At 37.8% G+C, this 18342-nt stretch overlaps 1 protein-coding gene across 2 annotated transcripts in view; it reads left to right on the forward strand.

Annotated features, from left to right (window-relative positions):
• Positions 1-18342, forward strand: part of MTREX (Mtr4 exosome RNA helicase) — a 124869-nt gene that overhangs the window by 22652 nt on the left and 83875 nt on the right. For both annotated transcript variants that reach the window (XM_021939365.2, XM_003899677.5), the window contains exon 6: positions 17060-17234. In XM_021939365.2, the coding sequence (XP_021795057.2) occupies positions 17060-17234 (175 nt within the window). The remainder of the gene's footprint in view (positions 1-17059; positions 17235-18342) is intronic.

The following is an 18342-nucleotide window of genomic DNA, read 5'->3' on the forward strand; positions in this document are numbered from 1 at the left end:
TTTTCAAATCTGCTGTTAATCTCATTGAGTGCTGCTTTTTTTTTTTTTCTTTTTTTTTGAGGCAGGGTCTTGCTCTGTTACCCAGGCTGGAGTGCAGTGGCACAAATACAGCTCATTTGCATTCTCAAACTTCTGGGCGCAGGCAGTCCAACTCAGCCTCCCGAGTAGCTGGGACCGCAGGCATGCGCCACCATGACTGGCTAAGTTTTTGATAATTTGTGGGGATGAAATCTTGCTATGTTGCCTACACTGGTCTCAAACTCCTGGGCTCAGGTGATTATCCTGCCTTGGTCTCCCAAAGTGCTGGGCTTACAGGCATGAACTGAATGCATTTTTCATCTCAGATATTATATTTTCTTTGCTAGAAGTTCAGTTTATTTTTGTTTTCTTCCATGTCTTAGCTTTTTTTAGCTTCCTTTTTTTTCTTAATGTTTTCTTCTATTTCTAGTTTATAGAAATGCAATCCTATCTTCTTGAACAGATAGGGTACAGTTACAAAAACTTTAAATGTCCTTGTTACTATTTTTATCTGTATTATTTCCTGGTCTCTTTGATGGGTTGACTTTCCTGCTTCTTTGGTTTTTTTTTTTTTTTTTTTTATCACTGACTTCTTGATTATAATGTGACTGAGATAGTTTTTTTTTTTTCCCTCATGTTTCTTATACTTGAGTTTGTAGGGTTTCTTAGATGTGTGGATTTGTTATAGTTTTCATTAAATTGGGGGAAATTTCAGACATTTTTTACTGCAAATATTGCCCCTACCTTTATTTCTTTGAGGACTCCAGTTATACTTACATCAGGCCCCTTTAAGTTGTTCACAGCCCACTGAAGCTGTGCTTATTTATTATAATTTTATTTTTGGTTTCTGTGTTTCATTTTGGATAGTTTCTATTGCTGTGACTTCAGGTTTATTCACTTGTTTTTTAATTGCAATGTCTTGACCTGCTTAATTAGCCAGTTGCTTTAACCTGTAGACACTTAAGAGTTTTCATGTGTAAAATTTTGATTTCGGTCTTTTGGTGTTTTCTGTATTTTTACTTAACATGCTGTTTAATTTTCCTCAACTTTCTTGAGCATATAGAGGCAATTGTTTTTTTTTTTTTTTTTTTTTTTTGGAGATCGGGTCTTGTTTGTAGCCCAGGCTGGGAGTGCAGTGGCCGGATCTCAGCTCACCGTACCTGCCTCCGGTTTACTTCCATTCTCCTGCCTCCGCCTCCCAGTAGCTGGGACTACAGGCGCCTCGCCACCTCGCCTGCTAGTTTTTATGTATTTTTAGTAGAGACGTAAGCTCTTCACTCATCTTCACCAGGATGGTCTCATCTCCTGACCTTTGTGATCCGCCTGCCTCGCCTCCGGCGCTGGCTGCGGCTTGAGCCACCACGCCTCGCCTATAGAGTACTGTTATAGTAACTTTTAATATCCTTGTTTACTAATTCTATCATCTGTCTCATTTTTGGATCTGATTTTATTGATTTTAAAAAAAATTTCATTATAGACTGTGTTTTCCTGCATGTTGACATACCTGATACTTTTTTATTGCATGCCAAAACGTTGTGAGTTTTACCTTGTTGGGTGCTGAATACTTTTGCATCTTTGTACATATTTATGAGATTTGTTCTGAGGTATAATTAAGTTGCTTGGAAAAAATATCCTTTTGAGGCTTACTTTTATGACTTTTTTAGGCGTGACTAGAATAGTGTTTAGCTAGGGCTGATTTTCCCCACTATTTAGTCAGTATTTTTCTCAGTATTCTATGCAGTGTCTTGTGAATTCTGAGGTTTTCCATTCTAGCTGGTGGGAAACCACATTTCTGCCAGTCATGTATAAGAATTGATCATTTTTATCTCTTCTCCTCTTGATTGGTTTTTCCCTGGCCTCAGATAATTTCTTAAGACTTATTCACAGATCATTACTACCTGGAGACTTGCAGATGCTTACCAGATTTTCAGAGCCTTCTCTTTGCAGTTGTCTTCTCTGGTATTCTGCCCTGCAAACTCCAGCTCCCTTTCCTTCACAGACTACGATCTTGGTCTGTTCAACTTAGGGAAACTTCCAGGGTTTACCTTGGTTCCCCATCTTAGAACTGCAGTTTGGAAAATCTAGGCAGTAATTTTGGATTACCTACTTTGTTTTCTCTCTCTCGGGGTGTACTGTTCTTATATCCAGTGTATGAAACCACTGTTTCATATATTTTGTTCTGTTTATCATTGTTTCAGGTGAGTGGGTAAAGCCAGTTTCTGTTACTCCATCTTGGTGTAAGTGGATGTTTTCTGTGTTGTTTTTAATGTACATTATGTATTACTACAGTAGTTCACGTATTTTGGTAGGTTCCTGTTCTTCTAAAATATATTTGATAACCAAGATTGTGTAGTCTTGCTACTCAAAGTATAGTCCTTGATAATACCTGGGAACTTGTTAGGCAGAATCTCTAGCCCCACCCTGTAACTGCTGCTTCAGAATCTACATTTTAATAAGATCACCAGATGATGAATATTAATGTTTGATAGGCACTGGACCATTCTAAAAGTGGATGGATGGTGCTCATTGATGTGGATGGTATTTTGCAATCTCTTATAGATTGACTCTTTTGGTTTAACTTTTACAATTTATAACATATTTCTCTATGACTTTTCCAGTGGAGTAGCTGAATTAGGTACTCTTAACAGGAGATAAAGAGTAAAGAAGACTGTAGAGAAAAGAAACATAAAAAATGGCACCAATCATCCTGTTCATCAGCCATTTCACCTTGGCATGGTGGTTGTCTTGGTCTATTTTCTGTTGCTATATTCTGCTATAACAGAATACCACAGACTGGGTAATTTATAAAGAAAGGAAGTTTATTTAGCTCATAGTTCTGGAAGCTGAGAAAACCAAGAGCATGACACAGGCCTCTAGCGAGAGTCATCCCGTGGCAAGAAAGGGAGAGGAAATCGGGCCGAACTTGTCCTTTTAACTGGGGCCCATCCCCTTGATAATCCCCTCCCAAGATAATATAATTAGTATATTTATGAAGATGGAGCTTTCGTGACCTCATCACCTCTTAAAGGCCCTACTTCCAAATACCATTACTTTGGCAATTAAATTTCTACATACATTTTGTAGGGGCCATTTAAATCATAGCAGTGGTCAAAATAATTCATGAATCCTGGAATATTTTTTTCCTTATCTGGTTATCTTATTTATTATTAGTTCCTTCCAGACCTTGGCTTATCAGATCATTGTGTTATTAATTCCTAATTCCGTCATCTGTCTCATTTTCAGATTTGCTTTTATTGATTTTTTTCCCTTGTCATTACAGGTTATATTTTCCTGCTTCTTTGCATACCTTGCACTTTTTTATTGATACTAAAACATTGTGAATTTTACCTTGTTGGGTGCTGAATAATTTTGTATTCCTGGTCAGTGCTTATCTGGTCACTGTATTCATTCCTTTCAGACCTTGACTTAGCTCTGTAAGTCTCAGTTTTTCTCTTTGTTGAGTTAGAGGAGTGAAGTTTGTATCTTATACTGTCATCTCAGCAGTATCAGCCAGTTGCAGAGTAGTCTTTATCTGTTTCTCGGCCTTAAACACATTATGGTTCTCTATCACCCTAGTTATGTTCTGTGGAATTTCTTAAGAGTCCACTCCTGTTCAGAAGGTGCTTAAGTCACAAACCAGTTTCCTCCTAAGGCACAGGTATAGAAGAAGAGGTTTGACTACTCTTAGTTCAATTATTTTTTCACTTAGAGAAACTAATATAATTGCAGTATGTTTGGTGCTTTATGCATTTAAAGCCAGCATATGTATACTAATTCAAATTTTGGCCATTAGTGTAACCTTGCTTTCATTTTTCCTACAAGAGGAGAGATTTTTCTGTAGAGGAAGTTTTCATATAGATATACTGAAACCTGCTCTAAAACTTGGGCTAGGAAATCATAAAGAGAATTTAAGAAATTCACCAGGATTGTAGATACTTGAAAACTCGTTGAGGTTCACTGTGGAAAACAGTCTGGCAGTTCTTCAAAAAGTTACATGTAGAATTATCACATGACCCAGCAATTCTACTCCTAGATTTGTACCCCCCAAATAATCGATAACAGGTACCTAAACGAATCTTCACAGCAGCACTATTCACAATAGCCAGAAGGTAGAAACAATCCAGATGTCCATCAGTGGATGATGAATGGATAAATAAGTTGTGGTATATCCAGACAGTGGAATATTACTCAGCCATAAAAAGGAATGAAGTGCTGATACATGCTTAAAAACATTATGCCTACTAAAAGAAGTTGGAGTCAAAAAATTGCTTTATTGTATGATTCCATTTATGTGAAATATCCAGAATAGGTAAATCCATAGAGAAAGAAAGCATATTGGTGGGGGCCAGGGACTGGTGAGAGGAGGGGAGTAAAGAATAACTGCTTAGTGAGTACAGAGTGTTTTGGGAGATGATTAAAGTACTGGAATTAGATGGAAGTACTGGTTGTGTAACACTATGAATGTACTAAATGCCACTGAAATATACACTTTAAAATGGTTAATTTTATGTTATGTGAATTTCACTTCAATAAAAAGTAAACCTGATTAGGTACATAATTGTATATGCACACCAGATGTTACAATTTCAAGGAGTGGTTCGTGGATCTCACATAAAGATTTTCCCTAGTAATTAAAGGACTTTAGGTAAACTCCTACTTCAGCTCTTAACTGTAGCAGGGTACAACATTTTATTTATAAACCTGCTACTAGGACTAACATGTTGGTATCAGGTTGTTTAGGTATGTAAACCAAATACTTTTTCTGACACTGCTGATTTTTTTATTCTGTGTGAATAGCTTTATTATATAATTTACTTACCATTAAATTTGTCTATCATAAATATGTAGTTGAGTGAGTTTTAGTAAATCGGTACAATTGTGCACCCTTACCAGTTTTAAAAAACATCTATTCAGTTCTCTTGTGTGTGTTTGCATTCAAACCCATTCCTATCTCTAGCCACAGGCAAACACTGATCATCTCTTGGCCATTATAATACTGATGTAAAAACATTCATGTGCAAGTCTTTAAGTGGATCTATGTTTTCATTTCTCTTAGGTAAGGTAGATACCTAGGAATGTAATTGCTGTATTTTATGGAAAATGTGTATTTAACTGTTGAGGAGACTGCTGAACTATTTTTTAATGTGGCTGTACCATTTTATATTCCTACCAGAAATGTATGAGGGTGCCAGTTTCTCTGCATCCTTGCCTACTCTTGGTATTGTCTTTTTTTATTATACCCATTTCAGTGATGTCACAGAGTAGTTTTAATGTGCATTTCTGTGATGACTAAGGATGTTAAGCATCATTTCATGTTTATCATTGCTTTATATATCTTTGAATTGTTTATTTCAGTCTTGCTGATGTATTAAATTGGGTTGTTGGTCTTAATTGCATTATAAGAATTCTTTATTAGCATACAAGTTTTTTTTAAAAGCAGAGGTGATTTATAAGTATGTTTTTCATTCTGTGACTTGTCTCAGTTTTCTTGATGACTATCTTTTGTAGAGAAAGCATTTTAATTTAAATGTTTAATTTCTTAATATTTTATAGAGTGATCATACAATTGGTATACCTAAGAATTACCTAATTGTGATTTTGCCTATCCCCAAATCACAAATATTTTCTTCTTCATTTTCCTTTTGCAATTTCATAGTATTAGCTCTTCCATTTAGATCTGTGATTCTTCTCAAATTAGTTTTCCTGTAAGATGTGAGGAAAGGGTCTCAATTTACCTTTTTGTATTTGGATATACAATTGTTCCAATGGAAAGTACTATCTTTTCCCATTGAATTGAATTCTGAGTAAATTACCTGTAAATTGTGTTGGATTATTTCTGGACTTTCTGTTATGTCTTTACACTAGTACACTATTTTGATTACTGTGGCTTTATAGTAGGTATTGATATTAGGTAATGAGAATCTTATAACTTCATTCTTTCTAAAAACTGGGCACTTCTAGGTCTTTTGTATTTCCAATAGCATTTTAAGATTAGCTTGTGAATTTCCAACCAGAAAGCCCATTTTAATTTTGATAGGGATTTTATTGAACTTATAAATTAATTTGGGGAAAATTATCATTTTAACAATACTGACTCTTTCAATCCATGAAAATGGTATATTTCTCCATTATGTAGGTCAACTTTAATTTCTGTTAGCAACATTTTGCAGTTTTCAGTGTATAGGATTATACATGTTTTCTTAAACCTGTTCCCAAGTATTTCTGTTTATGCTATTGTGAATCACATTTTTTCTTTTTTTTTTTGTATTTTTTTTTTTTTTACTTTAAGTTCTAGGGTACGTGTGCACAACGTGCAGGTTTGTTACATAAGTATACATGTGCCATGTTGGTGTGCTGCACCCATTAACTCATCATTTACATTAGGTATATCTCCTAATGCTGTCCCTCCTCCTTCCACCCTCCCCACAATAGGCCCCGGTGTGTGATGCTCCCCTTCCTGTGTCCAAGTGATCTCATTGTTCAATTCCCACCTATGAGTGAGAACATGTGGTGTTTGGTTTTCTGTTCTTGCGATAGTTTGCTGAGAATGATGGTTTCCAGCTGCATCCGTGTCCCTACAAAGGACACAAACTCATCCTTTTTTAAAACGGCTCCTTAGTATTCCATGATGTATATGTGCCACATCTTCTTAATCCGGTCTGTCACTGATGGACATTTGGGTTGATTCCAAGTGTTTGCTATTGTGAATAGTGCTGCAGTAAACTCACGTGTGCATGTGTCTTTATAGCAGCATGATTTATAATCCTTTGAGTATATACCCAGTAATGGGATGGCTGAGTCAAATGGTGTTTCTAGTTCTAGATCCTTGAGGAATCGCCATACTGTTTTCCACAATGGTTGAACTAGTTTACAGTCCCACCAACAGTGTAAAAGTGTTCCTATTTCTCCACATCCTCTCCAGCACCTGTTGTTTCCTGACTTTTTAATGATCGCCATTCCAACTGGTGTGAGATGGTATCTCATTGTGGTTTTGATTTGCATTTCTCTGATGGCCAGTGATGATGAGCATTTTTTCATGTGTCTGTTGGCTGTATGAATGTCTTCTTTTGCGAAGTGTCTGTTCATATCCTTTGCCCACTTTTTGATGGGGTTGTTTATTTTTTTCTTGTAAATTTGTTTGAGTTCTTTGTAGGTTCTGGATATTAGCCCTTTGTCAGATGAGTAGATTGCAAAAATTTTCTCCCATTCTGTAGGTTGTCTGTTCACTCTGATGGTAGTTTCTTTTGCTGTGCAGAAGCTCTTTAGTTTAATTAGATCCCATTTGTCAATTTTGGCTTTTGTTGCCATTGCTTTTGGTGTTTTAGACATGAAGTCCTTGCCCATGCCTATATCCTGAATGGTATTACCTAGGTTTTCTTCTAGAGTTTTTATGGTTTTAGGTCTAACATTTAAGTCTCTAATCCATCTTGAATTGATTTTTGTGTAAGGAGTAAGGAAAGGATCCAGTTTCAGCTTTCTACTTATGGCTAGCCAATTTTCCCAGTGCCATTTATTAAATAGGGAATCCTTTCCCCATTTCTTGTTTTTGTCAGGTTTGTCAAAGATCAGATGGTTATAGATGTGTGGTATTATTTCTGAGGGCTCTGTTCTGTTCCATTGGTCTATATCTTTGTTTTGGTACCAGTACCATGCTGTTTTGGTTACTGTAGCCTTGTAGTGTATTTTGAAGTCAGGTAGCGTGATGCCTCCAGCTTTGTTCTTTTGGCTTAGGATGGTCTTGGCAATGTGGGGTCTTTTTTGGTTCCATGTAAACTTTGAAGCAATTTTTTCCAATTCTGTGAAGAAAGCCATTGGTAGCTTAATGGGGATGGCATTGAATCTATCAATTACCTTGGGCAGTATGGCCATTTTCACAATATTGATTCTTCCTATCCATGAGCATGGTATGTTCTTCCATTTGTTTGTGTCCTCTTATTTCACTGAGCAGTGGTTTGTAGTTCTCCTTGAAGAGGTCCTTTACATCTCTTGAAAGTTGGATTCCTAGGCATTTTATTCTCTTTGAAGCAATTGTGAATGGGAGTTCATTCATGATTTGGCTCCCTGTTTGTCTGTTACTGGTGTATAAGAATGCTTGTGATTTTTGCACATTGATTTTGTATCCTGAGACTTTGCTGAAGTTGCTTATCAGCTTAAGGAGATTTGGGGCTGAGACGATAGGGTTTTCTAAATATACAATCATGTCATCTGCAAACAGGGACAATTTGACTTCTTTTCCTAACTGAATACCCTTGATTTCTTTCTCTTGCCTGATTGCCCTAGCCAGAACTTCCAACACTATGTTGAATAGGAGTGGTGAGAGAGGGCATCCCTGTCTTGTGCCAGTTTTCAAAGGGAATACTTCCAGTTTTTGCCCATTCAGTATGATATTGGCTGTCGGTTTGTCATAAATAGCCCTTATTATTTTGAGATACGTTCCATCAATACCAAATATATTGAGCGTTTTTAGCATGAAGGGCTGTTGAATTTTGTCAAAGGCCTTTTCTTCATGTATTGAGATAATCATGTGGTTTTTGTCTTTGGTTCTGTTTATATGCTGGATTACATTTATTGATTTGCGTATGTTGAACCAGCCTTGCATCCCAAGGATGAAGCCCACTTGATCATGGTGGATAAGCTTTTTGATGTGCTGCTGGATTCGGTTTGCCAGTATTTTATTGAGGATTTTTGCATCGATGTTCATCAGGGATATTGGTCTAAAATTCTCTGTTTTTGTTGTGTCTCTGCCAGGCTTTGGTATCAGGATGATATTGGCCTCATAAAATGAATTAGGGAGGATTCCCTCTTTTTCTATTGATTGGAATAGTTTCAGAAGGAATGGTACCAACTCCTCCTTGTACCTCTGGTAGAATACAGCTGTGAATCCATCTGGTCCTGGCCTTTTTTTGGTTGGTAGGCTGTTAATTATTGCCTCAATTTCAGAGCCTGCTATTGGTCTATTCAGGGATTCAACTTCTTCCTGGTTTAGTCTTGAGATAGTGTAAGTGTCCAGGAAATTATCCATTTCTTCAAGGTTTTCTAGTTCATTTGCGTAGAGGTGTTTATAGTATTCTCTGATGGTAGTTTGTATTTCTGTGGGGTTGGTGGTGATATCCCCTTTATTGTTTTTTATTGCATCTGTTTGATTCTTCTCTCTTTTCTTCTTTATTAGTCTTGCTAGCGGTCTATCATTTTTGTTGACCTTTTCAAAAAACCAACTCCTGGATTCATTGATGTTTTGAGGGTTTTTTGTGTCTCTGTCTCCTTCAGTTCTGCTCTAATCTTAGTTATTTCTTGCCTTCTGCTAGCTTTTGAATGTGTTTGCTCTTGCTTCTCTAGTTCTTTTAATTGTGATGTTAGGGTGTCGATTTTATATCTTTCCTGCTTTCTCTTGTGGGCATTTAGTGCTATAAATTTCCCTCTACACACTGCTTTAAATGTGTCCCAGAGATTCTGGTATGTTGTATCTTTGTTCTCATTGGTTTCAAAGAACATCTTTATGTCTGCCTTAATTTCATTGTGTACCCAGTAGTCATTCAGGAGCATGTTGTTCAGTTTCCATGTAGTTGAGCGATTTTGATTGAGTTTTTTATTCCTGAGTTCTAGTTTGATTGCACTGTGGTCTGAGAGATAGTTTGTTGTAATTTCTGTTCTTTTACATTTGCTAAGGAGTGCTTTACTTCCAACTATGTGGTCAAATTTTGGAATAAGTGCGATGTGGTGCCGAGAGGAATGTATATTCTGTTGATTTGGGGTGGAGAGTTCTGTAGATGTCTATTAGGTCCGCTTGGTGCAGAGGTAAGTTCAATTCCTGGATATCCTTGTTAACTTTCTGTCTCGTTGATCTGTCTAATATTGACAGTGGGGTGTTGAAGTCTCCCATTATTATTGCATGGGAGTCTAAGTCTCTTTGTATGTCTCTAAGGACTTGCTTTATGAATCTGGGTGCTCCTATATTGGGTGCATATATATTTAGGATAGTTAGCTCTTCCTGATGAATTGATCCCTTTACCATTATGTAATGGCCTTCTTTGTCTCTTTTGATCTTTGATGGTTTAAAGTCTATTTTATCAGAGACTAGGATTGCAACCCCTGCTTTTTTTTGTTTTCCATTTGCTTGGTAGATCTTCCTCCATCCCTTTATTTTGAGCCTATGTGTGTCTCTGCATGTGAGACTTGTCTCCTGAATACAGCAAACTGATGGGTCTTGACTCTTTATCCAGTTTGCCAGTCTGTGTCTCTTAATTGGGCCATTTAGTTCATTTACATTTAAGATTAATACTGTTATGTGTGAACTTGATCCTGCCATTATGATATTAGCTGCTTATTTTGCTCGTTAGTTGATGCAGTTTCTTCCTAGCATCGATGGTCTTTACATTTTGGCATGTTTTTGCAATGGCTGGTACCTGTTGTTCCTTTTCATGTTTAGTGCTTCCTTCAGGATCTCTTGTAGGGCAGGCCTGGTGGTGACAAAATCTCTAAGCATTTGCTTGTCTGTAAAGGATTTTATTTCTCCTTCACTTATGAAACCTAGTTTGGCTGGATATGAAATTCTGGGTTGAAAATTCTTTTCTTTAAGAATGTTGAATATTGGCCCCTAGTCTCTTCTGGCTTGTAGAGTTTCTGCCGAGAGATCTGCTGTTATTCTGATGGGCTTCCCTTTGTGGGTAACCCCACCTTTCTCTCTGGCTGCCCTTAACGTGTTTTCCTTCATTTCAACTTTGGTGACTCTGACCATTATGTGTCTTGGAGTTGCTCTTCTCGAGGATTATCTTTGTGGCATTCTCTGTATTTCCTGAGTTTGAATGTTGGCCTGCCTTACTAGGTTGGGGAAGTTCTCCTGGATGATATCCTGCAGAGTGTTTTCCAACTTGGTTCCATTTTCCCCATCACTTTCAGGCACACCAATCAGACGTAGATTTGGTCTTTTCACATAATCCCATATTTCTTGGAGGCTTTGTTCATTTCTTTTTCCTGTTTTTTCTCTACACTTCTCTACTCGCTTCATTTCATTCATTTGATCTTCAATCACTCATACTCTTTCTTCCGGTTGATCAAGTCAGTTACTGAAGCTTGTGCACTTGTCACGTAGTTCTCATGTCATGGTTTTAATCTCTATCAGTTCGTTTATGGTCTTCTCTGCATTGATTTTTCTAGTTATCCATTCTTCCATTCTTTTTTCAAAGTTTTTAGTGTCTTTGCACTGGGTACGTAGTTCCTCCTTTAGCTCTGAGAAGTTTGATCGACTGAAGCCTTCTTTTCTCAACTTGTAAAAGTCATTCTCCATCCAGCTTTGTTCCATTGCTGGTGATGAGCTGCGTTCCTTAGGAGGGGGAGATGCGCTCTGATTTCTTGAATTTCCAGCTTTTCTGCACTGCTTTTTCCCCATCTTCGTGGTTTTATCTGCCTTTGGTCTTTGATGATGGTGACATACTGATGGGATTTTTTTGTGGGTGTCCTTTCTGTTTGTTAGTTTTCCTTCTAACAGTCAGGACCCTCAGCTACAGATCTGTTGGAGTTTGCTTGAGGTCCACTCCAGACCCGGTTTGCGTGGGTATCAGCAGTAGAGGCTGCAGAAGATAGAATATTGCTGAACAGCAAGTGTTGCTGTCTGATTCTTGCTGTGGAAGCTTCGTCTCAGAGGTGTACCCAGCCGTGTGAGGTGTGAGGTGTGGGTCTGCACCTAGTGGGGGATGTCTCCCAGTTAGGCTACTCAGGGGTCAGAGACCCACTTGAGCAGGCAGTCTGTCTGTTCTCAGATCTCAGCCTCCATGCTGGGAGAACCACTGCTCTCTTCGAAGCTGTCAGACAGGGACATTTACATCTGCAGAGGTTTCTGCTTCCTTTTATTTAGCTATGCCCTGTCCCCAGAGGAGGAGTCTACAGAGGCAGGCAGGCCTCCTTGAGCTGTGGTGGGCTCCACCCAATTCGAGCTTCCCAGCAGCTTTGTTTACCTACTTAAGCCTCAGCAATGGCAGGCGCCCCTCCCCCAGCCTGGCTGCCGCCTTGCAGTTGGATCTCAGACTGCTGTGCTATCAATGAGGGAGGCTCTGTGGGCGTGGGACCCTCTGGGCCAGGTGTGGGATATAATCTCCTGGTGTGCGGTTTGCTAAGACCCTTGGAAAAGCACAGTATTAGGGTGGGAGTTAACCAATTTTCCAGGTGTTGTGTGTCTCAGTTTCCCTTGGCTAGGAAAAGGAATTCCCTTCCCCCTTGCCCTTCCCAGGTGAGGCGATGCCTCATCCTGCTTTAGCTCTCTCTGGTCGGGCTGCACCCACTGACCAGCATGGGCTGTCTGACACGCCCCAGTGAGATGAACCCAGTACCTCAGTTGAAAATGCAGAAATCACCCGTCTTCTGTGTCACTCAGGGGAGCTGGAGGCTGGAGCTGTTCTTATTTGGCCATCTTGAGTGCCACCTCCACATTTTTTCTTAAGGTTATATTTGGATTGCCAATAGCGTGTATATTGAAATACAGTTTGTTGGTTTTTTTTTTGAGACAGAGTCCTGCTCTGTCGCCCAGGCTGGAGTGCTGTGGCGCGATATCGGCTCACTGCAATCTCCACCTCCTGGGTTCACGCCATTCTCCTGCAGCAGCCTCCCGAGTAGCTGGGACTACAGGCGTCTGCCACCACACCCGGCTAATTTTTTTTTGTATTTTTTAGTAAAGACGGGATTTCACAGTGTTAGCCAGGATGGCCGCCGTCCGCTGACCTCATGATCCCCCCGCCTTGGCCTCCCAAAGTGCTGGGATTACAGGCGTGAGCCACCGCGCCCGGCCTATATATTGATATTTTATCCAGCAACCTCATTATGTTTCCTTAAGTTTTATTAACTTTTTTGTACATTCCATATGACTTTCTATATAGATGGTAACATTGCCTGTGAGAAAAGACAGTTTTACTTCTTTTTCAATATGTGTGTCTTTTTTATTGCATTGGCAATATCTAGTACAATATTGGATAGTAGTGAGAGTGGACATCCTTGCCTTATTTCTGATATGAGGAAGAAAACGTTCAGTCTTTCAACATTAATTATGATATTAGCTGTTTTTCGCTGGTTGCTCTTTATGAGAATGAGGTTGTTTCTTTCTGGTCTTAGTAGGGAATAAATGAAAGTAAACAAAAAATTGAGAGTTTTTATCAAAATATGTTGTATTTTGTGAAATGAATTTTTACATCTATTGAGGAAATCATGTGGTATTAGCTTTTTATTCTCTTAGAGTACTATATTAAATTTTCTGATTTTTAAAACAACCTTGTATTCCTGGACTAAATCTGGTTGTTTATGGCAGATGATCATTTGTGTATGTTGCCAATTTCAGTTTGCCAGTACGGTTGTCACTCATTATCCAAGGAGGATTGGTTTCCAGACCCCCTCATATAGCAGAATCCACAGAAGCTCAAATTTCTGCAGTAGGCCCTGTGGAACCTTCAGATATGAATAGTTGTCTCTCTGTATCCATGGGTTCCTCATTTTGCAAATACAGTAGTATATTTTCAGTCCTCAGAACCTGCATGTGTAGGGAGCTGACTCTGTTTTATTCTAGACTTTCGTGTCATCATGAGGATTAATGGTATGTCATTTTCTTATAAAGTCTTTAGCGTTGGTGTCGGAGTATTACTGATCTCTTAAAGTAAACTGGAAGCTGGAAGTGTTCCCTCCTGGTCTGTTTTCTGTAAGGCTTTGTGTATTTGGCATACTTCTTAAATGTTTGATAGAATTCACTAGTGAAGCCATTTAAGCCTAGGCATTTCTTTGTGGGAAGATTTTTAGTTCCTAATTTAATTTCCCGTTTATTAAAGCCAATTTTGGTATACCGTGTCTATCCAGAAATTTCTTTTTTTCTTTTATGAGACAGAGTCTCAACCAGGTTGGAATGCAGTGGCATGATTATGGCTCACTACAGCCTCAACTTCCCAGGCTCAGTTGATGCTCCCACCTCAGCCTCCTTAGTAGCTGGGAGTACAGACATGTGCTGCCACACCCAGCTAATTTTTAAATTTTACTTATTTATTTAATTTTGATTTTGAATTTTTTTTTTTTTTTTTTTAGAGACAACAGGGTCTGTGTTGGCCAGACTGGTCTTGAACTTCTGGGCTCAAGCAGTCCTCCTGCCTCAGCCTCCCAAAGTGCTAGGATTACAGGTGTTAGCCACCACATCTGGCCAAGTATATACTTTTTTTTTTAAGAGATGGGATTTCGCCATGATGCCCAGGCTGCTCTTGAACACCTAGGCTCAGCAATTCCCCCGTCTCTGCCTCCCAAAGTGCTGGGATTACAGCTGTGAGCTGCTGTGCCTGGTGTAGAAATTTCTTGAAGTTTTAGATAATTCTTTATGTTTAATATAAGTTTTTCTATAAAACTATAAAATTTCCCTCTTAGTACTGCTTAAAATGCATCCTGTAAACTGATAATACTGTGTTTCATTTTCATTCCATTTTTTCATTTCTCTTGGTTCCCTCGTATGTTGTTTACTTTTCAAACATGATTTTCCATATACTTAGCCGTTTGTTATTTCTAATTTAATTTGTGCTTAGAGAAAATACTTCATGAAATTTCAGTAGTTTAATTTAATGATTGATTTGGTTGGATTTATATTTGCCTTTTGTTGTTGGTTTTGGGAGTCTTTTGGTATATTTCTCATGGTTTTTTTAATCCTTATTTTTACTCCTTTACTTCTATTTCGTTTAACAAATATCTTTTAGTGTACCATTTTAATTTCTCTTTTGACTTTTTAGCTTTCTTTGAGTTATGTTTTTAGTGGTTATTTTGGGGCTTACAGTGTTCAGGTTTAACTAAATCACAATCACAATTTATGGAAAATACTGAAAACTTGCCCTAATATTTTCTTCTCATTTTTGTACTGTTTAATACTCTCTTACATATTTCAACTACATATGCTGTAAATCTAGTAATACGGTATCTGTAATACAATATAATCATTGTGTTAAATTGTGTTTTCTAAAAATATTAAATGATAAAAGTTTTATATATGCTTTTATATACATAAATAGTCTTAATTGTTCTGTTTTATGGTTTTGTTTCTTTTCAGTTTGAAGGGTTTTTAACAAATATGTCTTACAGAGTAGTTTTATTTTGCTTCCATTTTTGAAGGACAGTGTCACTGGATATAGAGTTCCTGGTTGACAGATTTTTTTTCCCTTCAACTCCAGATACATTATTCTACTGATAACTGTTTCATTCTACTCCATTGTTTCTGGTGAGAAGTCAGCCTTAATTATGTTGTTGTTGAGTTTTATGTGTTGAGTTTTTCTGTTGCAGTTTTTCAAAGACTCTCTTTGGCTTTGTCATTTAGCAGTTTATGATGTTTCTAGGTATGGTTCTTTTTTGCTTTTTCCTCCTGTGTTAATTGAGCTTCTTGGATCTCTAGAGTAATGTCTTTTAAACAAATGAAATTTTTTATTGTTACTTTTTTTTCCTACCTCTGTCTCATTTTGGAATTTCCTTTGGGATACTTGAGGATGTCTTGCAGATCTCTAAGTGTCTCTTTTTCTTCTATTTCTTTTTCTCTTCAGATTTGATAATTTATCTCAATTTATCTTCATGTTCATTGATAACAGTCATCACAGATCTGCTTTTGGGCCCATCTAGTGAATTTTTCCCAGGCTGGAGTACAGTGACGTGATGTTGGCTCACTGCAACCTCCACCTCCTGGCTTCAAGCAGTTCTCCTTCTTCAGCCTGCCAAGTAGCTGAGATTACAAATGTACCCCACCACACCTGACTAATTTTTGTATTTTAAGTAGAGACAGCGTTTCCCCATGTTGGCCAGTCTGGTCTCGAACTCCTGGCCTCATGTGATCCACCCACCTCAGCCTCCCTAAATACTAAGATTATAGGTGTGAGCCACTGCACCCGGCCTAATCTATAGACTTTCCATTTGATTATGTTGTTAATAGTTTTGGTTCCTTTTTGAGACAATTTCTTGTGACTGCTTCTTTTTTCCTACATGCGGATCATACTTTCCTGTTTCTTTTTATACCTTGCAATTTTTTTTCTTGAAAAGTTTAGATAATGTATGTAGCATTTCTGTTTCATGTATATTTCTTAAAATTCATATTTGATGTTTAGACAACTTCCCGATTTTTAAAAAAATGCTTATTTCACTATTTTGGGGGATGACTGGGATGAATGTTATTTTTATTTCCCCGAATACATTATAATAAGCCTATTCTGGGCAGGAGCTGAATAATAAGGAGGATCTACTATAATGTTAAATTTAATGATGATGTCATTGTCTATATTTAAAGAACAACAAAACTGCTCTATTGTGTTCTGCTAATAGCTATGGAAAAAATTTTCCGTAATCAGAACCTACCATAATTTTTAGAGGACTGACTTGTTAACTGTTATGTGTGGGCAAAGAATACATATAGATGAACTTATTTGTGAAACTTGAGGAAACACTTCATTCTCCAGGGGCTATAAGCACTTTATCATCTGTGTATGTATGAATAGAGGCTCTGAACTTTTGTAGACCCATCTTAGAACCATAGGTGTTTTCCTTGCAAGAAATAGGGTAAATGTTAGTGATCTATTAGTATTTTTTTTTTTTTTTTTTTTTGAGACGGAGGCTCCGCCTCCCGGGTTCACGCCATTCTCCCGCCTCAGCCTCCCAAGTAGCTGAGACTACAGGCGCCCGCCACCACGCCCGGCTAGTTTTTTGTATTTTTAGTAGAGACGGGGTTTCACCATGTTAGCCAGGATAGTCTCGATCTCCTGACCTCGTGATCCACCCGCCTCGGCCTCCCAAAGTGCTGGGATTACAGGCTTGAGCCACCACGCCCGGCCAGTGATCTATTAGTATTAGTGATTAAGTGACTAGAGTTAAAATGGTTTTAGATCACTCTATGTCATATTTATTATAATTATTAGTATAATAGATATGGTGTTACTGTTCTTCAAAGTCCATTCAAGATAAATAATTAGGGAAAATTTGGACACAATTTAAATATTAACAGAGTTTTTAAAGTCATAATTTAAAGGAAAAGTTTTATGATTATTTGTTTTCACATTTGTAGGTATGCCATCGCATTGGCCTTAAGGGAAAAGCAGCGTGTAATATTTACCAGCCCAATTAAGGCTCTGAGTAACCAAAAATACCGTGAAATGTATGAAGAATTTCAAGACGTTGGTTTGATGACTGGTGATGTTACTATTAATCCTACGGCATCTTGTCTTGTTATGACCACAGAGGTAATTCATATAGTGCCTCATCTGACTTCGTTTTTAATTAAATTAATGTGACTATTCAGTTAGAATGTGATGTTTTATTGGTTGCTCTACTTAAGTAAAGTATAATACTTTATTTTCTCATTAGACTTAGGCAAAATGGATAAAATTTATCTTAAAATGTTCTGATAATATTGAATTTCTACATTACCATACTTTGTTATTTGTCTCATAGATACATTTTTTCTTCAAGTATTTTTAAAGTTTATTACTGTCGGTGACATGACAATATTTTATTGGTTTTATATACATAGTTTTAAGGATTTGAATATGTAGTTTTATGTAAATAGTGACTCTTCATGTGACTTTGCCTTCTATATCTGAGTGTTGATACAAGTACACGAGTAACTGATATTTATTTATTTATTTATTTATTTTTGAGATGGAGTCTCGCTCTGTCACCTAGGCTGGAGTGCAGTAGCACGATCTTGGCTCACTGCAAGCTCCGCCTCCTGGGTTCTCGCCATTCTCCTGCCTCAGCCTCCTGAGTAGCTGGGACTACAGGCCCTCACCACCACGCCCAGCTAATTTTTTGTATTTTTAGTAGAGACGGGATTTCACCGTGTTAGCCAGGATGGTCTCAATCTCCTGAGCTCAGGATCCACCCGCCTCGGCCTCCCAAAGTGCTGGGATTACAGGTGTGAGCCACTGCACCTGGCCGAGTAACTGATTTTCTAAAGAGTGCAGTATTATGTTTACCTTCTTCCCATAATTGCAGTTAAGTTTTGCGTATACTTATAATATCTTAAGTTTTGGACATGATTAGCTATCTTTACTAAGTATTTTTGTACATACTTTAGTTATATCTTTGTATTTTCCAAGGACATGGTATAACGGTGAGCATAAATTAGCTTCTGGTTTGGAGAACCAGCCAAAAGCATTGCTCACTTTTCATTTGGTCGCCTCATGGAAGTTTGTTTTTCATTTTCAGAACTTTCTTTCATCTGTGAAAGGTTTTCATTAACTCCAAAAATTAGGATAACAGTTGCCAGGAAGTATCCATGTTGCAAGAAAACGAGGCAGAAAAAAATGGGCAAACACTCAGGGATGATCCAGTGTTTTGAATAGAGGA

This window comes from Papio anubis, chromosome 5 (assembly GCF_008728515.1).
Source record: "Papio anubis isolate 15944 chromosome 5, Panubis1.0, whole genome shotgun sequence".
NCBI classification, from domain to species: Eukaryota; Metazoa; Chordata; class Mammalia; order Primates; family Cercopithecidae; genus Papio; species Papio anubis.